This window comes from Ascaphus truei, chromosome 5 (assembly GCF_040206685.1).
Source record: "Ascaphus truei isolate aAscTru1 chromosome 5, aAscTru1.hap1, whole genome shotgun sequence".
NCBI classification, from domain to species: Eukaryota; Metazoa; Chordata; class Amphibia; order Anura; family Ascaphidae; genus Ascaphus; species Ascaphus truei.
Window position 1 is genome coordinate 87912527 of NC_134487.1, and position 25453 is coordinate 87937979.

Here is a 25453-nt window from a genome sequence, read left to right on the forward strand (position 1 = left end):
TGTACCTGGTAGCAAAAGTGAGATTGTTCACAGAGCCACTACTGCTGTTTCAATCTACTGCAGGCGCTGGGCCTTTCATAATATAAAAATAACATGAGAAACGCTACGAAAACAATGAGGGTAGTAATACGCTTTTAAGAGCATCACATGGCCGCTTACGTTTTAAAATAGGTCATATGGAGGGGAGCCGCAGCTTGGGGGCGGTCCCACCTAGGACAAAAGTGAACTAAGAGCACTGGCATGTTTAATAGGTTAAATATAGCTGACAAATCTATGTATTTTTAAATCATTTTTACTCTTCCATTGGAAAAAAACCCTACAACTTTAGTCTACAATATTTACCTTAAAGTATGTTTTGGTTTGTCAGTCTTTAACTAGTGGCAAAGTGTTACTTTTGTCTATTGTTGGACAAATGATGGCTTCATAATTACTATACAAACAGCTCATCATATATAGCAGACTTCCTTGAATTCGGCAGACCCATTAATTTTTAACATGATGCAAATTACTTTAAATTATTGCATATTCCCAAGAAAGCATATTACACGGTTTACTTATGTGCGACTACCCCTTTAAAGACCTAGATTGACATGCACATTGATTTTCTAATGGTGGTAACTCACCCATGTAACACGTCTTCCAGTATTTTAACATCTGCATTAAAAAAGTTTTTAAGGCGTTTCAAATTGAATCCATTAATCCAAACTTTTTACATCTCCGTACCAAATACTGTAATCAAATACTTTCATTTGGAGAATTGAATTACAAAGCATTTACGATTTTCTGTTAATCCTACAATTGGTTCACCAACCATTCCTAAATATGGCAACTAAAGCCTGCAGGAAACTGTGTATTGTACATTATGCCTAGCGGGATAATGGAATGCACATTATCTTTTCAGCAGGCAGATGTCGCTCAAAGCTAAATTCTTGGCACGTCACTTCTGCTTATACGTCATAAACTGTTTGTAAATGTAACTCTAGTTTCACACAGAGGACTATCTCTTGGCTATCTGCCAGCCCTAGCAAAAAGTTACTCCTAATCGAATGACTCCAGCAATTTCGAAGGGGCTTTGTTCCTTTGCTAAAGTTAATTCAAAAACTTGTATGTTCCATGATATTTGTTGAGCTGCTGTTGGGAATTAGAATTGAAGGCCAAAATGTAAAAGCAAACCATGCCTGAATAAGATGGCACAGAAGCTATTATTTGAGTTATTCCTCTCTACTGCCAGTAGATACTGTATTGCTGCGTTACCAAGTCTGAGTGCATCTCTGCAGAAGCCATTCATATTGGTAGGAAATACTATACTTTCTCTTAGAATATAATTGAATCTCATTTTAAGTATTACCATCTTCAAATCATTTGAAGCGGCAATGATGGGGTTTTTTTTTGTTCATAGGAACCATAACTTTAAGTCTTCTTGCCTATCCAGGTCATATCTCACTCCCGTTCGTGACGAAGAATCTGAATCCCAAAGGAAAGCTAAGTCAAGGCAAGCGAGACAATCCAGAAGATCAACACAGGTATGTGTCATAATAGGTGCATTAAGCATTGCTGCAAAATCTAGTGTTAAATTAGCATATGATTAAAATATTGTTGCCCCAAAAACTTGGTCTGGGGCAGGGCTCTGAGGAGCGGTTTGAGACCTCCCCTGCTCTATTGGGTAACACTATTAGTCTACACAGGGAATGGACCACGTGACAAGGAACTTAATACTTGTTCTCTTAAGCCAGAATCTTTTTATTGCCTTTTCTTGCATTACATTGTTACTATGGTGTTGACAGGAATCCTATTTTCGTGAGGTTTGAATTAAATTTGAATTTCAAATGTCTAAATGTCACAACAGCGGCAAAAATTGCACGTCGAGAGTAGGTTAAAACTTTGTTACAATTGTGTTTATGCTAGAATGTGAAAGTTGAAGTGCATATAGCATAAAGTGGAATTAAATTAAAAACAAATGAATTGTCACTAAACGGTAGTCTTCTTAGGGAAGTTCATTGGTAGAATAAATAATTGGAAAATATTATTGCCTGAAATATACATTCAGAACGATTCTCTTCCTATTCTATAACTTTTTGCATATATTTAAATTTTCTTACGGGTTATTATCCTCAGGTGCTACATGGGACAGCATTTAAAACCTTTAAGTGTTAGATAAGACTTGCCAAATATTGCAGAAGAATTCTCTTCAGGCATAAAACACAGAAAGGTTTGACATTGGATGTTCTGCATTTTCTTCTGCTTGTTTTGTGCACATACAGGGGTTTGTTTAAGAAACCTAATATTTTGACTGTCCATTGCATTGTCTATAGGGTGTAACATTAACAGACCTTCAAGAAGCAGAGAAAACTATCGGGAGAAGTCGCCCGGCTCAAACCAGAGAGCTAGAAAGTGAAGAAAAAGAGAAGCAGGACAAAGAAAAACAAGAAGACAAGAAAGAGTCTGAAACTAAAAACGATGACTACAGACAAAGATATTCCCGCAGCTTGGAAGAGGTATTTTTTTTCTTTTAACCCCAGTAAGTGTTGGAAGAGTTTGCAAGACAACACATTAATTACTGCTGCACAATATAGTATGACTTGCACATTAATTGACAGGCTTTAAATTGTTACGTTTTGGTTCTCTGAGATTTTTTGGTAGATGCATCTGACTAACGATGACATTTTGAAGAGATTCCTTTCTGCTTAGGGTTGTCGCAACATGTTCTTTTGTTTGGCAGGCACTCAACTTACACCCTTAGGGAGGTTGCCTTTTAATGAAAGATTAGGTGGTTTGTCACAAAACACCTATAATTAAAGGAAAAGAAGACCGTACACGTAAATCACTTGAAGATTTGAGTGGGAGATGTCTTGGAGGCGAAATATATAAAACAATCTCCTCTCGACGTGTCTCACTTTGTCAAACAAATGATCCCTTAACCAAAGTTCAGATAGTTGTCTGTAGCGCAGAAAAGAATTAAAGCAGCAATACTACTTACAACCGCCTTTTTAAAAAAATATAAATATGTAAACCATGTGACCATGTAAAATAATTCTACATTTTTATCTAAGCTGGCAATTGTTTGATGTTCCTGTTATAAATCTGTCAAAATCCTGATTGTCTGCCTAACATAATGGCTGCTTCAGTCAGTGTAACTACAGCAACAATTACAGTATTCTTATATTATGAAGGTAATATCTATTGTTGCAGTTTACAGCTCAAACTGCTGGGCATAATGGCAACAAATCTCAGACAGGAAAGTGTTACAAATATCTTGCACTGCTCAGGTAAAAACCTGCTATAGAAAGCAAAGGAAGCTTTAAAACTCATAAAAAAATAGCATTGAGTTAAATAAAAACAAAATAGTGTCACCATCTAATACTATAGAACTGATTAAAAAAAAAACATAAGATTTCACATGTTTTGCTGCTTTAACTAGCCGCATCTTCAAAACATTGTGGCAATCTGAAACATACTACCGGTACTTTAATTGGCTCAACGGTTTAGGTGTTGTGTGAGATTAACAGGCCAATTTAATGTTTAGTTCTGCTCTTTATATTTAGTTTGCGATCTTTAATAAAGACTTTAGCGAAACTTGAAGCTAATTGTCTTGTGTAGGTATAACTTGTAACTGTGAGCAAACCTTATTTTTAAGTGTAATGTCAAATATGAACTAAAACTCAAAATAAACTACCTTCAAATGTCCTCACAAAAATATTTTAAAATCAAATTGCATAATATGGAAGTGTGCTTATAATCACACTTTCCTATTCATTTACATATATAAATTCAATAAAGACCGTATTCAGTAACTTCCGTGGAACTACAGATGCAGCAGCCGTTATCCGAACATTTCATGGAGCCGTTTTCGTCAACTCTGCTGTATTCCATGCGGCATTCACTCATTATTCTTCCGTGAATGCTGCCAATCTCACCTGTCACACCTATCCCAATCCAGCAATGTGCCAGCACTAGTAAACACGGGTCTTAACGTGGGAAAGTTTGAAGAAATCATGCGGCACGACCTGGGTATGCCCAGGAATACAAATCGTGAAATGTTCAGATAACGGCCACTGCATCTGTATTTATGCATGTTACTGATTTTGAACGGGGAAAGTGATTTGAGGAATCTCTTGAGCATCGCTCCTTATTTAATTTTAAACATTGGTCAAAATGTGTAACTTTTTTCTGGCACAATAAAAAAATTTTTTAGGAAATGTAATGTCACGTAATGTTTTCGTTTAAGGAGCCTCTTGTATGGAAGAATTTAAAAGAAGGGGGTGGGGGGGAGGAAAGGGGCTTCCCAAGTGACAGATAGTAAATGTTGTTAAAAGTGCAACATGAAAATACACAAATACACCTTACACCAACAGTGAATAGATAATAAAAGTGTAAAAGGCAGCTCAACTTCCTCTGAAGGGACAGTTCCAGATCCCAGGATTGGAGATTTGTTTTGCTTGGAGGTGAGGAGGAGCGCAGGATGATACCGTGATATATGTAAGAAAAAATAACATATATAGTGCAGACTAATCACTGCTAAAGGTAGAAATAGTCTATAGAATAAAACTCACAAAAATCGTAGTGTAATATCACATGTCAGAGATCCATCTCTCTCTGACTGGAGCCCTTTAAACCGCAAGTGTCGGGATATCCCTCAGTATGTGGGTATGAAAATGAAGAAAAAAACACAATAGTGCATACTATTCGGACTCAGTATATTCACAAAGTTAACAAGAGTATAACAAACTCACATTTGCCATAAATTAATCAGGTGGGGGAGAGAACCGCTGATCGATCTTCAGTGTGATTGCAGGCAGCTTCACAGGTCCCTGCGGTTTAAAGGGCTCCAGTCAGAGAGAGATGGATCTCTGACATGTGATATTACACTACTACTACCTTTAGCAGTGATTACAGTCTGCACTATATATGTTATTTTTTCTTACATATATCACGGTATCATCCTGCACTCCTGCTCACCTCCAAGCAAAACAAATCTTATATGGAAGAACTTTGTGTTCAGGCCACAACTCCTCTCCTGCCAGGGAAGCAACATACCGTTTTTAGGAAATGCTGACCGTTCTTTAGGCCTCGTCCATGCTGATTGAGCGCTCGCGAGCGTGCATGTTGCACGATTAGTTACGTAGGGCAATGAGAAGGTCTATGATGCACGCGTTTGTGTCGGAAAGAGCTATGCTTGGAGAGACAAAAAAAAATTGCCATGGTAGCGTGACGGCAGGGTCACCTGAGCGGTTCACCCAATGAGGGCGAACCAGCTCTGTGACGTCACTGCCACGCCTGCCCGTCACGTTTGCCCACGGGACAGAATCTCACCTGCTGCAGGCAAGCATGACGCCTTGCGCTCGCAGCATGGACGAGGCCTTCGTTTTATTGTTTAACTACATTGTTTGGGCTTAATTAATTTATACAGAACATTGAAGTGCTCATTAAAGATTCTTGATTGTGAATCACTTCACAACAGTTTTAGTATTTTATTTTTTGTGCATCTTGTAGCATTCAAGCTTCTGTGACATAACAGTAGGTTACACAGGGGTGCGCAAAGTTTTTGGCTTGCGCCCCCCTCCCTGGGAGCTAGCGTTTACGACTCCCCCCCTCCCCCCCCCCCCCCCAATGTCAAATGACGTCGCAGGTCATGTTTCGTCATGTGACCCCGCAACGTCATTTGATGCGCGTTGTCATGGTGACATGTCGCCGAAGACACGTCTAGCAGCAGATAAGGGATGTTAGAGGTCTCACGAAGTGTGCGGGGCCTCTGTAACCACCGTGCCCCCCATAGCCAATCTTGCGCCCCCCCAGTTTGCGCACCGCTGGCTTACCATACATTTGTCTACATACAACGGTCACATTGGTTATAGCAAAACATGTTTTTTATTGTACGGTTTATTGTTTTTGCTCAGACTTTCCAACGATATAGACCAATATCAACAAGTACCAGTGCTGCTTCGTCCACACCGTTGCACTCCTCCTCCAGTAGTTCTCTTTATACTTCAAGCCAATTAAACCGACCAAACAGTTTAACTGGTATATCTTCTACGTACTCCAACTTCTCAAAGATTTTATCAAAAGATCCTGAGAGAGGTGAGTGGACTTTTGCCTTTTAGCGTATCCAATTTGTCTCATTTTTTTCTTAACTTTGAGTCAGTCAGGCAGTCGAAATGGTAGCGGTTGTGTCGGAAATAAAATAGCCACCACCTACCACACTTGATGTAGGATAAAAAGAATGAACTGTGCCAAATTACAGTACAAAATGGCATCCGTGGGAAAGCCATGTGGGGGGATATAGTAGCCGATCAGCACTGCATGGCGGTTATTTTAACTTGTAACACTTGACCATTTCTTTATTTTTTAAGCATGCAATGCAGCTTTACCCCATTAACTTGTCAACACCCAATGTGATATGACCCATATAAATAAAAGTACAAGTTGGGCTCACTGTGTTATTTACACAAAATAGTCTTCTTTGAGCATGCGGTGCAGTTCAGCAAGATGGGAGTCCTTCACCATCCCAATATAGATAAGAAAACAGTGGAAGGAGTTAGCTGTTATTATACCATGATTAACAGCAACTTGAGTTCTGTAGCCGGTTGTCGTCCATAGTAACTTGCAATATCATGACGTTTCTTCCTAAAGCCTTTAATAGAATAAAGTCAACACTAATATTTTTATGTAGCTGGGCAACAGTTGTTGTTCAACAAAACGAATTGTAGTACAAAGTTTTGTCGTTGACATTTTAATTTTTTTAAGGTCTTTTTTTGTTTAACAGATTGTGTTTTTTAATAGACCTCGAAAAGAAAGAAGATGAGAGAGAATCGGAGGATAAATCCCAGTCTAAATCAATACGAGAAAGAAGGCGGCCAAGAGAAAAGAGACGATCTACGGGAGTTTCCTATTGGACTCAGGATGTAAGTTTACTGTGCATATGAACTCATATTTTCATTCTGCACCCCAAACTTTTCATCAACATCACAGTAATAATAAAACTACTTTAACGTTTGATGTTACCATGCACAAAAACTCATAATTTGTAAATTTTTTTTTTTTTTAACGGTACTTATTCTTGAAGAAAAAAGAAAAAAAACAGGTACAACACACCAGGGTCACATAATTAGTAGATAAATGCTAATTCTCTTAAAGTAAACATTGTAACTGTTGGTTTCCTGTGGATAATTAATTGCTTGATCTTCAGTCCAAAGTAATACGAATTTTCTATAGTATGGTTTGTGTTCACTTTTATATTTTGGCTTATAATGGCCTTTTAATTACTTAGAAATTAGAGAAAATCAGTGGGGGTGACTACTTTCCTGTAACGTCTCAGTTTTACAAATAGTTTCGCCATAAATGCATCACTGCCGTTGGTTTACGTTTGTCCTAGGAGGACTGTCCCTTTTACATTCCTGCTTCATTCTCCATCACTTATCAGATTCAATTTTATGTCCGTGTTTCTAAAGTCTCTCCATGGAGAAACCCAAACTATGGTATATAGGATACGTGCTTACCTACAGTACTTTTCCCTCACACTGAGCTGCAACTCACATAGTGGTCCAATTAAGCAACCATGAAGACCATAGCGCTTTTAAAACAAGTCGGGGATTAAATGGTAGAGGCGCACAGGGTAGAAGGGTACAAGAACATTTCAAAGGCACTGATTTATGTGCTTGGTAAAAAATTGAGTATCCTTAATCTGGCATGTGTTAAATTCCCTAAGGAGTGTAGAAAAGTGTTGCTAAGTAGTTGTACTATGCTTTAAAACTTTGACGGCTTGTTATTGAATCATTTAGGACGTTTTCGGTGTTCCTTTTTAAAACTGGTTTCATTCCTTGCTAAGACAACTAGCATGGGGGTTGGTAAATTAAGAGCTGAAAGGCAACATTTAGTACATGGTTGTACAGATTATCATTGCGTCGCAAACACTTCTGTAAGCCCCTTCCTTTAGATTGGGTGCCTACCACACATTAAACAATGTTTTTTTGGAGTGCTTAAAGCTTTTGAATAGCCGAATGGGTATTGTAAGTATGATTGGAACCTTGCAGCTTCTCATAACGGAGGTTAAAATACAGCCTAATATTTTAACTGCTTCATTTCCTGCCCCACAGAGTGATGAAAATGAGCAAGACCAGCAGTCTGACACAGATGACGGAACAAACAAGAAAGAGCAGGTCAGTTTCCAAATCTGTGTTAAGGGAAATGTAATTCCTTATCTAACTTTACTTGTTTATGGTTAATCGCAATGTGTAATATAAACGACTTGCTTTTGATGACTCCGCTGGCAGAAGTACAGTAACGGCAGTGTCTTTCAGACCCCACTTGCAGCCTGTGTGCTAAACCATGTGTCTGGATGATGCTGTTCTCTACTTTAACAGTAAAAGAGCAAAGTGGACTCTTCTTTTTATATGCAACTTGCTGCTGGTAAAAGCAGCTTGCCATAAAGTATGAAACCATATCCACCTAGTAACAGTATTATGTCCCTGTATTTTTTAATTGCCGGTATGGCTATAGGATCTTCAGATCACTGTCAATCATTTTTATTAAGGTTTCAATATAAACTAGTGAATGTTCACACTACTCTGTCTTTTAAGTGCCTGGTTATGATGATGAATCTAGCAGACTAGCAGAGAAGAGGTAAAAGCAGCGACATTGATCCAAAAGAGAAATTAAGAGAAACTCAAGAGAACATTTCTTGACATGACGTTCTATAGGAACTTGACAAACCAGTTAAAATTATTTAACACACAGAGCTTTTGTAAGAAGTCCGAAACAATAAGTAGCTGGTCTTACTTTCTTCTGAATTTTCTAGCTCTGGAGTTGTTGCACATTGGAAAGAGCCTCTGCTTTTTCTCCGTTATCAGTGAGTGAGACTCTCTCCTGCTGCTGAAATAGTGAAGAGCTGTCTTGATGAATGTTACGTGTTTGAAAGTCCATACTTAAAATCTATTGTCATTCCTTCTGATATTTGAAGAGTGGGCTTAGGCGTTACAAGAGCTTTGTAGACCACATACGTTTACTTTTTGGCATGAAAAAAAAAAAGTTCTGCACTGTAGTATTAGACAAATGTCCAATGTTGTGATGCTTATAGATTGAAGCATCATTTTTCCCTCTTTAATTAATTTAACAAAAAAAAGTTTACCCTTCATTTTATTTTACCGGAATAGAGAGCCAGGTGGTCTTGGAAGCTGAAAAAGGGGGGTGGCAGGGAGAACTGCTTTAAATAGTAAAAGAAAAAAAATCCATGCCACTATCAAATTCCATAAGAAGCCTAAATAAACATATAAATATTAGCAACTTTCATAGTGGTCTGGAATTGAGATGATTATCATGTAAAGCGATTCATGAGATCTAGCTGTGAAGAACAGAAGTGTGCTAGCTATTAAGAACAACGCTCACCATGACCCGATAAGATATCCCCTGAACATCCACACCCGCAAACTTGAGTAGGACAGGCCGTGTGGCTGGACCAAACTCTATGCTGAGGCATAGTCTGTCCCACAATGAGCAGCCATTTTATCTTTGTTTCAACTGTGCCCCTTACTCCCTCTAGATTGTACGCTCTCACCAGCAGGGCCCTCATTACCTTCTGTATTTTTTTGTCCATATTTGGCATGTCATTCTGTTTATATATGCAATGCCAAACACTTGTCATTAACAAAAACCTGCGAACAATCTGAGGAAGATGTTTCATGTGTTAAATGGAAGTATGCACTTAATAGAGGTAAAGAAAAAACCACACCGGTGCTCTACTAATGTTTCTACGTTAGAATATAAGGGATTCTTAAAATGTGCGAATTATCTATCTAAAAGTTATTGACTTTTTAATAGAGCTCGATAAATATTTGTGGATATGTATATACAGCTCATCCCCGTTAAAACGCGAATCCGCTTATAACGAGATGCATGCGTGGCTCCCAATTTTCAGATTTATGACTACAACACTATTATTGGTATATTAAATACTTTATTGTGCAATGCATACAATTGTACATTATTTCTTGCGCGATCTGCTTATACTGTGATGTGATTCTTTGGACCTCAAGCGTGTGTGTCTGTGTGTGTGTGTGTCTGTGTGTGTGTGTCTCTGTGTGTGTGTGTCTCTGTGTGTGTGTGTCTGTGTGTGTGTGTCTGTGTCTGTCTGTGTGTGTGTGTCTGTGTCTGTCTGTGTGTGTGTGTCTGTGTCTGTCTGTGTGTGTGTGTCTGTGTCTGTCTGTGTGTGTGTGTCTGTGTCTGTCTGTGTGTGTGTGTCTGTCTGTGTGTGTGGACAGGGAATAGTTCCGTGGGCGCCTATAAAATTTTACCACTATAAAGGATATACGAAAACCAAGCCTGTTGGTTGTGAAGATTATTGATCCTCACGGTGGGCTTGAAAACAAAGAGAAAGCACAACACATAGCGTAATACTGTTGAAACATTAAACAAACAACATATAAGACAACATATAACAGCTGAATACTGAAATGGTATTTTTAGGACAATAAAATCATTTAATAACAATATTTAATATAATGCACAATTTGCATGGACATATAGATTTAAGCAATTAAAAATCTGAATAGGTGGTTCAACTGCTCCGTAGCACCAATGTTGATGATAGCAATGCCTACTCACCAGATGGAATAGGTTTGCAGGCAGTGGATATCCACTGCCTGCAAACCTATTCCATCTGGTGAGTAGGCATTGCTATCATCAACATTGGTGCTACGGAGCAGTTGAACCACCTATTCAGATTTTTAATTGCTTAAATCTATATGTCCATGCAAATTGTGCATTATTTAAATATTAATTGTTATTAAATGATTTTATTGTCCTAAAAATACCATTTCAGTATTCAGCTGTTATATGTTGTCTTATATGTTGTTTGTTTAATGTTTCAACAGTATTACGCTATGTGTTGTGCTTTCTCTTTGTTTTCAAGCCCACCGTGAGGATCAATAATCTTCACAACCAACAGGCTTGGTTTTCGTATATCCTTTATAGTGGTAAAATTTTATAGGCGCCCACGGAACTATTCCCTGTCCATACTGTTTTCCTGACCAGGGGGTCAGGCTTTGTGTCCTAGGCAGCCCCTTATGTATAGTTTTATTTAATATATAAGGTAATAGTTACTACACCACACACATTGCGGTTAGCGCTACCTGTTTTGTTGTTTGTCTGTGTGTGTGTGTCTGTGTGTTTCCCTCAGACTTTCAAGCTGCAACTCACATAATGGTCCAATAAAGCAACCATGAAGACCAAGGCGCTTTTGAAACAAGTCAGGGATAGAATGGTAGAGAGGCACATGGTGGTAGGGTACAAGAACATTTCAAAGGAGCTGATTATCCCTCTCAGCACAATGAAGTCCATCATTAAGAAGTGGAAGATGCATCATACCACCCAGACACTACCCAGATCAGGTCACCCATCCAAACTGAGCAGCTGGGCAAGCAGGTAACTGGCTCGGGATGTCACTCTGAAACCAACAATGATTTTGAGAGATCTGGAAAGTTCTGTGTCTGAGATGGGAGCCTGTTTTCGCACCAACAATAAGCTGGTGTCTACACAAAGCTGGCCTGTATGGACGGGTGGCAAGAAAGAAGCCATTACTCAAAAATACATCTTAAATCATGTATGGAGTTTGCAAAAAAAAAACGGTTTGACGTCAAACGAAACACAAATTGAACTTTTATGTCTAAATTCCAAGCCCAACACTACACATTACCCAGTCAACAACATCCCAACGGTCAAGCATGGTGGTGGCAACATCGTTATGGGGAATGCTTCTCTTCAGCAGGGACTGTGAAGCTTGTCAGGATAGTGGGGAGAATGGATTGTGCAAAGTACAGGTGAATCCTTGAGGAAACACTGTTTGAGTCCGCCAAGACTCTGAAACTGGGGAGGAAATTCACATTTCAGAAGGACAATGACCTGTTCTTTGTGCTTTCACAAGCACAAAGCCACACTGGAGTGGTTGAACAAGAAGAGACGTAATGTTCTTGAGTGGGACAGTCAAAGTACTGACTTGAATCCAATTGAACATTTATGGCGAGACTTGAAGATTGCAATCCATCGATCCCCCAACAAACTTATCAGAACTGGATCAATTTTTCTGCAAACAATGGGCAAAAATGTCACAATCCTACTGTCCAAAGCTAGTTGCGACCTATCCAAAAAGACTCATAGCTATAACTGCGGCAAAATGTGTTTATACCAAGTACTGACTTAATAGGCTGAATACTTATGCAACCAGTGAACTTCATTTTGTACATTTTTTTTTGACATTTAACCTCATATAACCATATTCAGTTTAACTGCTACAGCTTTGTAGCTTAGAATAAAAAAAAGTCCATACAGTAAGAAAAAACTGTGGTATAGGCGCTCCAAGTACTGGATAGCATGTGTGTGTACACTATTCAGAGATCAAGCATAGACACAATACGGGATAGATAAACACTCGTCAATTAAAAAAAGTGTAGGAGAGTAGTCTCTAACAATAAAGTTTGTGATAAGCGACAATGTTTCCCTAAAGGTAATGAGCTGGTGAACAGTGAATCCACCCCTCACGCCTCATTGGGATAGTCCCTAGACTGCAATAGATGAGACTCCAAAAAAATATATAATTTGTCTACTCACTTTTGTCCCTTTTCTGTGTCTCTTCAGTAGGCGTGCAGCTAATGATGGAGTACAGATGAAGACCAAAAAATGGGTATATGGTGCACAGCCAACGAGAGATGGGTCAAGGTAAAGATAACAAAATTGCTTTATTAATACATACAAGTTAAAAATGGAGGTCAAAAAAGCTCTCCTATGCATTTCATGCAGGTGCGCACTTTTTCAAGGAGTCAAGTTTTGTTTGAAAAAGCTGTCCTTCGCTTTTTCAAACAAAACCTGACTCCTTGATAAAGTGCGCACCCACATGAAATGCGTAAAAGAGATTTTTTGACCCGTTTTTAACTTGTATGTATTAATAAAGTAATTTGGCTGTGTGCCAAAAACCCATTGTTTTCTTCATCTAGAATAAAAAAAAGTTGTTTGAAAAATTGCATATTTTTTTTATAATTTCACAAAATGAGACATTATTGGTAAGGAGAGTGCATCTGCAAACCACTGTATAAAATATATTTTTCTCCCTAATCCATGGGCATGCATGCCCGCCAACATACCATATTTGTTATTTTGCTGTTGAAAACATACACCATGTAACACTGTTTTTAATTTGTGTAATGTGTAAGAATATTGCAGAATAAAGGCTTGGTTAGTGAAGGAACAAGTAATTGCTGGTAGCTACACGAGACAACAGAGGTTCACATTGTTAATAAAATATTATGCAAGATGAGTCGGCAATGTAATCTGTACAATGCTGGCCTCTTCTTTGCAGCTCTGTTATGAAATATTGTACATGTATATTTTATTTAATTTGTTTCCTTTGTTCTTTTCTCTCCCCCTCCAGGTTGATAGTATTTCAAGGTAAGCTTTCAGTTTGTAGCTATTCTCATGAGTTTGTACCACGCAAAGCACTGTAAGTGCTGTGGTACATATCACACGTGTTTCAAAATAGCAGTTCTTCCAAAAATGTAAGGCGACTTAGACATGTTATACATACCAAATGACAAAATCTATTAGATCCATCTTTTGCTCTGAAATATTTATTTATTTTTCCTTCTTTAAAATGTAATATTCTGCCTTTGGGGAAGCAAGGTTAAGATGGAGAAAGACCCCCAGGGATATTAAGACTCGAAGCGATCTTCATATGAATTGTAGAAATTCTTGGAGAGTGTACCCCCAGTATGAGCTGCCCACTCGACACATTCATAGCTAATTCTCTGCATCATTGGGCTTTAAGTCAGGGGTGGGCAATTATTTTGTCTGGAGGGCCACTTCACAAACTTTGGTAAGCTTTTGAGCTGGATAATGTAGAATCTACATTGAGTGGCCCCCAAAGCCCCCCTCACCAGCTTCTCCCTCCTTCTCCCTCCTCACCTGTATCTTGCTTACCCTTTCTCTCTTACTTGCTTCACTAGGGTAAGGGTAAGAACCCCTCACTCTCCACCTCCCTTTCTCTCACCCACTCTTCTCCTTATCCTTTAATCTCTCTTCTTCCCCTTTTCGCTCACACGCTTCTCCCTCACTTGCGTTCTCCCAGCCCTGCCTGTAGTTGGGCCCGACATGGGTCTATACACAGCGGCAGGAGCCCACTTGAGTGGTGATCACAAAACTATCAGGACCACCTGGGTGGACTCCCGCCATGCTGCTGCATTTGCCGCCCGCACCACATATGTAGGGCCTATATTGTGGGCTGGATGTGGTCCACAGGCCGTACTTTTACCCAACCCTGCTTTAGGTGGTCAATGGTTTGATGCTGATCTGAAAATGTTAGGATCATATACCTTAATCAAGAGGGAAATTAGTAAATGCATTGTGAAAAGCAGATTATTCACTTTCTGTAAGATTATTGTGAACCATGGTGCATTTGTACAGAGCTATTCTGTTTAACATTGGTAAACGTCTGCAGAAGAAGGACTTTGGAAAATACTTTTAATTTATAACTTAATATATCCCAATCCAATAACTGGTCCCTATTTTAAGGAAATAAAGACACTCGTTTTATTGCCTTGACCTACAACAGAATAACGTTCTCATACCAAGAAAGTTGATATACTATGGACATAAATGCTCAACCCCTTTAAAGCATTGAGAAGAATTGTTAATCCAGTTTCATTACAAATCAATATGACAAACACCGGATTAAGAGAAAATGTGTTAAACTCATTACAATTATTTCTGGTTCTTACATTGATGCCTTTTTCCTTCAATTTCTGGTTTCTAATTTATTTATTTTTTTGCAGGTACAACACAGGTTCTACCAGTGGTATATACGGTGACCGTTATGACTCGTTTATTGGCCGCTCTGGATCCTCTAGTTACCTAGAAACCAGAAAACCATATTACAGTAGGCTAATGAACGAAGACTCAACAGATTTTAAAAAGGTAATGAGGAGCCTGAAATAGTTGAGCAATAACTGTTTAAGATACCAGTCCCTTCAGAACATATAAAGTGAAAAGCGCTCTGAGAAATGTCCCACACTTATTTCATGTGTTAAATGCATTCTGGGTTGTGACGTGCAAATGAACGCCCAGTTGACATGTTACTTTTAGCTTCCTAGCTTGTGCTGCAATAATTGACTAACCAGACTTGTCTGTAGGTAAACGACTTTACGACACGTGACACTGGGGTGAATAAAGCAGGTTTGGGGACCTGTGGAAGACATGCAAACGCACGCATGGGTATTTTATATTTGCTGTAGTTTGGATGGTGGTTGCTTTTTGTAACTTTGTTTTTTTTACCCACCATAACCTGATAGTGTCTGGTTTGGAAAATTAGGATAGTGTTTCATTACATGAGGGACTTGCTAGATATGGGGTAGATGTGAATGAAGTGTTCTCCCCGCCAAAGAACGAATGAGAAGTAGAAGTCTAGCACTTTCACATAGAAGCTGATCCAGATCATGCACTAAATACATTGGCATCATATAAAATGGAGTACTGTTGCTATATAGTTGATCCTCAAACATGGACACGTCCACACCAGGTTGTAGTAATAAGTAATGCATTAGCAAACCCAGCTGAGTGCATCTAACTTGCGTTTCAATACCATGACGATTTCCTCAAAAAACAGTATAGCTGAAGTACCCGAGAAGAGGGTTTAAGAACCACTTGGTTACATGACTTGAAACTCAACCCATATTTCTGATATATATAAAATAAAAATTATCGGCTAACCTCTACACATAAAATACCGCTTATTATAAACTACTTTTGTCCCTTTTTTTTCTTTCCCAGCTGTATGAACAGATCACAGCAGAAAATGAAAAACTGAAAGCGCAGTTGCATGACACCAATTTGGAACTGACGGACCTTAAGTTACAGCTTGAAAAAGCAACTCAGGTTTGAAAAAAAATTCTCATGTATATTACAGATGTTTTTTCATAAAATTGAGAGTGTTGTTGCATTGCTTTATGCCTCCTAGAAGATAGAGCCGTAACTTGATTGGAATAGTTACTGAAAGGCAATATAGCAGCATAGCCATCTTCTGAAATATGAAAGCCAGTGATTTTATAGGAAATAGCAAGAACTCCATTTTCAAAGCAGTGTTTTCTGTTGTCATTATTGTATGTACATGACTGTAGACACACACAAAAAAAGCAATTTCAGAATCAAATGCTAACTTCTGCAGTTGTCTATGGCTCTTAGCCTTAGATAGGAAAGAGGCAAAGTCCCATGTGCGCAACAGGGTGCCTGACGGCGCTCATTACCTAAGTCAGCGCGACCTGGTGGACTCTGGGTGGCAGGGGCGCAGCCATGGCGTGTCACGGCTGGGTTGCCCTCACAGGCTGAACCGCAGCAGTGAAGTGGCCAGCGCTCCGTCGCCACAAGAGACAAAATCCTTGTCTTTACAAAATGTGGTCGCACATTGTGCCGGGGCACACAGGCAGCAACTGGGACCGGCCCCATAAAGGACCGTACTGTGGACCTAGCCTAAAGTGTTCCTTGCAGAGCCTTAGTGTTCCCTACCTATTAGATATGCAAAGGAGGAAAAAGAGCAAGTTGGCCCACTCGACTTTGCTCCATGTGTTGCCCTTTTATTCTTTCATTGATATTTTGTAAATTTACAACAGCCAGTCTCATTAAATATTGGCTTTTAAAGCAGCATTTAAAAAAAAAAATTTTTTTTAACCTAACTGGAACCAGCCGGTTTCTCCAGAGCTGAAATATGCTATTTTCCCCTCTGCGGAACACCGGATTCTTCAGGTGCATACTGGTGTTACTCACCCTTGCCCGTGTACCCTTATGTTGAAACAATATGGCTACAAAATCTCACAGGCCAATAGGGAGCCACAACACGATTGGTTGGAACTTCCTGTTAGACTATATCAGTGTGCCCATTAATTAATTCTACATGGGAAACGCTTGCAGTGAAAACTGTTATCTTGCAAACAAGGGGGTCTCCAAAGCTGAAAAATGGTTAGGTTGAGCTCTTGGTTCCCCCCCCTCCCTTTCCAATTATGCATGCGCTGAGGCTGAGGGAAAGCGGGTGCTTTCCCTTGCCTTAGTTAGCGCGCCGTCCGGGGGCGTGTCGGGGGGGCGGGCCAGTGACGTCACGGAGCTGGTTCGCCCTCATTGGGCGAACCGCTCACGTGACCGGCCCTGCGCTCCCGTGAGCTCTCAAACTAAAAAATTAATATCGGCTACGCCTCCGCACGCTTGCGGAAGCGTGTGCGAGCACCTGCTAAAGCTGCTCTCATTGCGCTACAGGGGCTCACTGACGAGCGTCAGCACGCCTCAGTGCGGGTCAGCAGATAAGCGCTGACCATGGACTCAGCCTTAGTTTGCACAGATTGCTTTACTTTAATTAGGCCACAATTGCATTTTTGTCATATTGCATTTTTGTCATATTGCATGATATTTTAGAAATCATTTATATTGCAGGAATATGTACTATGTAACTATATAATATGTATTGGGTAATTTGAATTGCTTTTTTTAATTTTTTATAACTTAATATCGGCTAAAGTAGCAACTTGGCTGCGGTAGGTTGATACAGTATAATAAGCTTTCATTTTAGCATTTCGACAAGTAAAAAAAGAATTGTGGCATTAAACAATATTTTAAGTAATTATAAAGTAAAGAAATTGTCAGGATTTAGTTGAATCAAATCGTTAATATACCTCATGACCAGAAATTCTTTTCTATTTCAGAGGCAGGAACGATTTGCAGACAGGTCACTTTTAGAAATTGAGAAAAGGGTAAGTTCAAAAAAGATTTTTTTTTTTTATTATTATTATTTATTTTTTTATATTGTTTTTGTTATGAGTGAACTTTTTCTTTTATGAATTGAGTTGTTGGTAATTCATACTCCGCTAAATTCCCTCATTAATTGGGTATGGTGACCTGCCACAGGCGATTTTCCCATTCCTGCCTCCCTTTTAGCCAAGGTGCTGGAATACTGTTTCTTCACCGGTTTAGCTACCAGTGTTTCCTCAGGGCATTTAAACAAGCAACAAACCCTGGCATTGTACAGCGGTGGCACGAAGGTGTGTTGGCGGTGCTGAACACACATTGAGTTCTGGCCTGCCAGTGCTAATAGCAACAAAACTTTAATGGCGTGTTGGAGTGGCTCTTTCCCTTTTGTATTGCCGTTAAAGTTTTGTTAGCAGTCCAGATCTGAACCGCCAACATAACTTTCTGTTGCCTGCACCGCCTGCAGCACACCCTCGCCCATCGTGTACCGAAAACGGAGTGAGTACTTTCTATTCAGTTATCTGATTCCGTTTTCACCACTGTGTTTCGGGTTTGACTTTGCTTATGGAGGTGTGAGCCATGGGTATTTTTACAAGAGGACATTTATCAATAAGGGACACATATTGGAATCGGAACTGGGTAAGGTATTACTCTCAATCTCCAGCGTCCTCTTTTCACTAATATACTGCATGTCTTATGGATCATAGCAAGCATTGATAACAGTCTCTTTGGTACATCCAGCATATAGATACTAACTCCGTAGGAATTTTCCCCAAATGAACGGACACTTGGAAGCTTTATATGTATACATTTCTTAATACAGTTTTTGCTGTTTATTTTCAATGTTTAATGCCATTTGCCTGACATAAATCTTGATGCACTGTTGTGGAGTTCCTCCAATACTTTTGAATTTTGTATTGTACAGCGGTGGGCAACGCAAGTCCTCATGAGCCACGAACAGGTTGGGTTTTCAAGATATCAAGAATAAGCCACCTGTGCTGAAGCCAGGATATCCTTAAAACCTATGCAACAATAGGGGGGTGATGACAGACATCTCCCCAAGAACCCTATTTCCTGCACACGGTGTAAAAGCGTATAGTGGTGGGGCTCAGTGGTCCCAGTTATAAATTGTCAGGTAATCATTAGGCACCAATAACATATAGCAACTGCTCCCATCATTGTGGAAGGACAGACACTACTAAAAGCCATATAGTGGCTAAAAAATAAATTGTTTATTGAACAAAATAGTGAGACGATGACGCACTGTGTATGAATATACAGTATGAAAATAAAAATAAATGATTGTTAAAAGCGGTGATGACAAGGTAGCAATGAGTCATTAAACAGTGTTGTCACAAATAGTAGCACTCATAGTACTCACTCGCCCTCATGTCCATCTCATATCTGAATTGTATATATGATGGTAACTGCCTATAATAGGTCATGCATATATAGTGTGTATACAGGATACAGCTATGCTCTATGATCTAAAAGCAAGGCATTATGAACACAACACAGAATTCAAACCAATAGTTGTTCATATATAGCTATATAAGTAATATCATGTTAATGTCTTGAACCGGGGGTGTCCAGCAAATTAGTCAGAGAAGCTGCAGCAGAGTAGTACATACAGGCATATCCCGGTTTAAGGACACTCACTTTAAGTACACTCGCGAGTAAGGACATATCGCTCAATAGGCAAACGGCATCTCACGCATGCGCCTGTTGGCATTTCCTGAACAGCAATACCGGCTCCCTACCTGTACCGAAGCTTTGCGCAAGCGGGGAGACTATAGAGCCTGTTACAAACGTGTTATTTACATCAGTTATGCACGTATATCACGATTGAAGTGATTGACATGCATCGATAACTGGAAAAAAGGTAGCGCTTCACCAAGTACATTTTCGCTTTACATACATGCTCTGGACCCATTGAGTACGTTTATGTGGGGTATGCCTGTACACAGTAATGTTCAATACTCATAGTGGCAGAATCATAGCAATAGCCACTAGTCTCTCTACAATAACACACAAACACATTGAAGCAGATATGAATAAGAATATGTGGGCCTCTGTGATAAAGTAATAGTACCAATTGTATCACAACGGGCGGTATTTTACACCGTGTGCAGAAAATTGGGTACTTAAGGAGATGTCTGTCATCGACCCCTTTTGTTGCATATCTTGAATATGTTATCCCTATATGCACCGGATATCTAAGCATTTCCAGCTATATTGAATTAGGTGAGCTTTTTTCCATCTGATGTGTATCCTTAAAACCTAACCTGTTGGTGCTCCTTGAGGACTGGAGTTGCCCACCCTTGTGATTGTGGCTTCCCATTGGCTTAAGGGACCGGTGGGCATTGGCAGCAGTATTCAATTCCCAAATGTGAGTTGATGCCTGTCCAGGTGCGTTAACCCATATCGGAGCTTGATGCATCTAGGGCCATGTACAAACATTTTGTTGCAAGTATGTCTGTATTAACATTAATGAAAAATATTTATTTGGATGCAAGGGAATTTTTAGTTTTTATAATCTGTTGAACTTTAAATAGCAATATGCATGCTGTCAAGTCTTAAGCTGGTGGTATTTTAGGAAAGCAGTATAACACCGGTTTCACCAAGTTGACCAAAACAAAGTTGCATAATGAATTGTAGTGTGAAAATACCATTTAAAATATCATTCACTTTAGGAAAGAAGAGCTCTGGAAAGACGGATATCTGAAATGGAAGAAGAACTAAAAGTGAGTACTTGTAGCATTGAAGAGCATCACTTTTATATTTGTGTTAACAGTTTCGCATACTTTTATTCAACTACAGAAAAAAATTACAATAAAAGCTCTAGCATAGTTCAAATTATTTTTGCTGTCTAACAGGAAACTGGAAAAGTTAGGTTTTGGATACAGATTACCTTGGCAATTATTTCATACGTTCTGAATTTAAAGGAGTCATTATTTTCTTGGATTCAACTATTGGTGTCTGCAGTTAAAAGCAGCCGTACTTTGTGCATTAAAAAAAATATTTTTTTTAATGCACAAAGTCTGTTTGACATAGAAGACCACAAATAGTTTGCTATCAATAGCTTTAATGGGTTACTGATTGGTAAAAATGCCAGTTAAGACCCATGTCCCTTATTCGGTGATGTGCATTATACCAACATATTTACATTTTTGTGCCTGGAGCAGGAACCCTTAGGGAGACATCTGATATTTGCGATATTCTGCAATATAATGCTTTCAGTAGGTAATATGAAACTTGCTACATCTGTATATTTTATTTTTTATGTACCATAGTTTACACAGGATTTATAGTCACTGATGATGCATAATATTACAACATATCCCACCATAACACACAAGTGGGAGCAATAACCTTTCATCTTTACTTCTCCCTGTGCAGAAAAGCCCAAACTCTGGCTCGCACTATTAATTTACCACACCATCTGTCGTGAATTTGGTGGGTAGGGGAGAGTGGAAGAATCCATTCTAATATAATTCATGTTTTTATCAATACTATTTATATAAATGTTTTTTGGGGTGTATTCTCTTGCTCACTGTACTATTGGTGGAGGACACCTTTATTACCAGTATAGAGATCAGAGTGATTGGACACTTGGGTATATCCCCTGAAACCAGTCTTCTGTTTTTATTTTGGGGGTTAACTTTGTAAACCTACAACAGTGATCATTACAAGTAATAGGTCTCCATCTTACTGCTGTACTCTGTCATCTGTTAGAAATGCACAGCTATTAGAGTAACACCACAGATTGAGAGGAGAGTCCTGATCTTGTCATTTTAGGGTTGTGTGTTTTGGCAAGTATTGTATTTCTGAAACAGGCAAGAAATAAATGTTATATTTGTTAGGAGGTAGGATAATGTGAAAGGGGGCTCAGAGGCACATATAAATGTATACTATTGATTTCACCATGTAAAAAACAGTATTCCCATATCTGGAATATCAAGACACCAGAAACTATTTTACTCTATCTTCGTGTGTACGTTTTTGTTAGAATGTTCCCACTCGCAGACATATTTTTATTCACAAACATGGGGAAGGGGGTGGTGTCTGTCGCGCCCCCTCTATCATATAAGGCTGAGTTCTCCTGAGCCGCTGAGCGCGCTCATGCTTAGAGAGCGGTGACGTCACCAACTCTCTAAGCATGAGCGACGGGTGTCTGTGCTATTTCGCAAGCGCATGGAGGGGGCGTTGCAGGCAAGCGCTAAGCGTGGGTGAGCGTCTGTGCCCCCACACGAGCACGCACCGCGTGAGCGGGGACATAAAAATTGAAATAGCCAGAAGCAACCTCCTCAAGCACCGCGCGCTCAGCGGCACAGGGGACTCGGCTTAAGGGGACAAGCCCAAAAAAATCTGCTTTCTTTGACCCATACCAGGATTTCGTAGTTTGTCTAATTCCAGAAATTACAACAAGCTAATTTTTTTACAAAAAGTGACTGTTTATTGTGTGGATTATGGCTCAGCTCAACATTTGCTTTGCCATATTATTGACTTCGTTGCTAAGTTTATTAAGGTTACATGCAAAATATCGTTGAGAACAATGCAATACACCCTTTTATAACACCTTTTGGAAAGGGGATACGAAATCTTCACTTCCCTTCAAAATGGTGATAACGTCCTTTCATCCTAAAACAGAAATGTGCATTTGAGATATATTTCCCTAAATTAAATACTGCTGCAGTGTTATGATAGTGAATTTTGCCATGGCAAATGTCTCCCACATTTCACAATTCCGCCCCGCATGTTTTCTACTGTTAAAAGAGCCTTATTTGGGAGTTTCAAAAAACAAACATTTAACATCTGTCACTACTTACTTCTCTGGAAATCATGCCAATGTCAATGAACAAAGTCAATTTTTTCCTTTATCCAGTATCTGGGCATCCCATAGTCTTAATACCCCAATTGTTCTTAAATTGACATGAGAGCAGGTCCCCCCTACATTTATTGGATATTGACATGCTGCTTGCTCCCATTTTGGAAGGGTAGCAATTTCAAATTATAGGTTCTACCACTTAAAGTGGTTTGACCATTGCCACTTTGTCTCTAGAAGACGTTATTATGTAAATATGTGATCATTTCATGCATTGCTTAGAGCTATAGGTCATTTTTATGTTGACGTAAATAAAATTCTAATTGCACTTAAATTGATGGTACAACATTAGTTAGTTGCACTTCCATGTTTTAAATTGTATTGCGTATGTGAATTATTTTTTTTAAAGCTCTATTACCCTTTCTCCCCTCTTCCATGTCTGTTCTGATCCCTGCAGAACCTACATCAAGTAAAGCAGATTCAATCTTTGAGACATTTTAATGAACGTCTGGTGGCTGAGAATAGGGCTTTGACCAGAGTTGTTGGCAAACTGTCAGAGTCCTGTAGATATCTACAGTCTGTGGACTTGTAATTTCTCGCTCTCCATTTCTTCTCCTTTGGCTAGCCAGGCAGGTGTTCCCTTTTTAGCAAGTGTCTTGGTCTGAACTTTGCTGTTAATGCATACGTTTGCCTGGGGATTTGCTTGTTAATTAAAGTGTGGCTTTGCATGCAATGCTTAATGTTTGAAATAATTCTCCCCAGTGCAAACACTTCCCCTAGAAGAGTAGGCCCTGTACTTTTTAGATTGTGATTCAGAACAGAGAGCAAGTTTTTTGTGAACCAAAAGTATTTCACATTGGTTAGAGCAGCAATCTGCCATTTAAACCATTTTTATGTATTTATTTTTATTTGCACATTTATTTTACAGGATGGGAGCCAGAGCTCAACCTTGCTATTTTCAGCTCTGTTGGTTCCCCGTTCTCAAGATAGTTACCTTTTGAAGTTTATCGCATTACTACTTTTGTTTCTCCAGGGATTTAAATGGCTGCCCGACAGGACCTGCAATGTTTGGGTGCTATCTTGTTTTTCCCCTGAGTGAGATTTAAAACCAGTAATGTCACTGGCACAATTCTCATCCTGTAAAAATAAGGGGTATTTAAAAAATAAAAAGGCCGCAATTCTCCTTGGAAGCATATAAGAGTTAAATTCCTGTAATGTACGTATCTTGCCCACTGAGCATGTCCTGATTTTCTTTGTTTTCTGTAGGGTTAAACATGATTTTCTCGCTCAGATACATCTGCAGTTACTATGAAATGGGCTCTGGGGAGAACTTAATTTTATCGTCCCGGACACTTAATATTTTTAAAGCTTATATCTACTGAACAAAGCATTAGATTGTAAAAAATAAAAACTGCTTTGGAAAAGGCAATAGGAGATCTTTTAAAATTACTAAAACAAATGGCAGTCAGTGCCGACTGCTGTTCTAAGATGTTCCCATTCAACAGAATAAAATTGAGAACCAAAAGATAATTCTAAAAGTATTCCATCATGGAAATGGCGTTTTATTACCACTATTTACTAAATTAGAAATGGAAGTGTGCACAACTACTTTGCACATATTGAAAGGATGGCAAATGGCGTTTAACCGCAGTTGGAATCTGTATTTTATAGATGAAGGCCCATTGTCAAGTGTGCATTTATATTAAAATGGCAAGTGTAGAATATCAGACTAGTCTTTATAAAGACAACACCAGTCTGGACTATCCAATGCAACAGAAACTAGCCAGTTAAGCATCCATCGTATCTGGTCTTAATGAAGGATATAGCCTAAACATATACAAAACCAGTCCAATAAGTTCTCAAAATACAGGGTGCCATTCAGATCATGTCTGTGTGTATAGTACATGCCAAAGACTAGTAGTGCTAGGGTCCTGACCTACGTTGCAGCATGGAAAGATACTACCACCTCCTAGCACTGCTTTGTCATTTGCATGGAAACCCAAGCTTCCGTAATGTTAATTATATACAAACTTATTGCTTCAGAGAACATTAGTGTGCTGCGCTGTATTTTCAGACTTTTCGAGTAACATGTAACTGTTCTTGTGTGGCGTTAGTTCAGCCATGTTTGTTTTTACCCAAACCTTCAAGAACAGTTTATCGGCATGGATCCAGGAAACCAAATGTGTTGTATGCAGGATGCTTTGGGGAGGGGGTGCTTTGTAAGATCTATTAAGGCCTTTCTGCAAAGCTTTGCATGTTGTGGTGTTTCTATTTGAATCTAATATGACAAATTAGAAATCTACAGGAGGCTCTAGGGATTCTTCTAGTCTAGGAATGCCGCTGGTGTTCAAAATACATTTTTATTTGTAAGAGATCAAAGTTTAAAATGACCCCAATCCTGTGTAGAAACTGAATCTGGCGCCTGGGTACTAGCTGTCAGTTTTAGCATTTATCCACCTGCCATCCTTTGACAGAATCCGACTTCTGCATTTCATATGATACTTTTCCAGATTCCCCGAAGTATACCAGGGGACATTTGTTTTTGTAACCAGAACTTGGTGAAATTATGATGAAGTTAAAATAAAAGGCACAACTATTCCAGTTTGAGCCCCCCCCCCCACCCCCCCCCCAGTCTGTCGTTCCCTTAATTGTGATTAAAAAGAAATCATTAAATTGCTTGTGTTGCACATTTAGAGCATTTTATACATTCCCCATGGTTACAAATGTGCCAATCAGACTAGGCTATAAAGGCAATAAATTATAATTGTAAAATTCATATTTTAGGTTTATTTAAGTGCCTGCACTTGACTGAAGCATGGATTTCTGTGCTACAAAGCAAATGCAATGGTTTGATTTATAATAGCAGAG

The 25453-nt window shown here is 39.1% G+C and overlaps 1 protein-coding gene across 8 annotated transcripts in view; it reads left to right on the top strand.

Annotated features, from left to right (window-relative positions):
• The window catches only part of PPP1R12A (protein phosphatase 1 regulatory subunit 12A), a 122621-nt gene that overhangs the window by 91453 nt on the left and 5715 nt on the right, over positions 1-25453 (top strand). For 6 of the 8 annotated variants that reach the window (XM_075600179.1, XM_075600175.1, XM_075600180.1 and 3 more), the window contains 11 exons: positions 1433-1523; positions 2313-2495; positions 5895-6075; positions 6778-6899; positions 8091-8153; positions 13412-13428; positions 14808-14949; positions 15802-15906; positions 17718-17765; positions 20454-20504; positions 23043-23214. In XM_075600179.1, coding sequence (XP_075456294.1) covers positions 1433-1523; positions 2313-2495; positions 5895-6075; positions 6778-6899; positions 8091-8153; positions 13412-13428; positions 14808-14949; positions 15802-15906; positions 17718-17765; positions 20454-20504; positions 23043-23177 — 1138 coding nt within the window. In that variant the 3' untranslated portion in view covers positions 23178-23214. The remainder of the gene's footprint in view (positions 1-1432; positions 1524-2312; positions 2496-5894; positions 6076-6777; positions 6900-8090; positions 8154-13411; positions 13429-14807; positions 14950-15801; positions 15907-17717; positions 17766-20453; positions 20505-23042; positions 23215-25453) is intronic. The other 2 variants (XM_075600176.1, XM_075600178.1) reach the window with 1 other exon arrangement.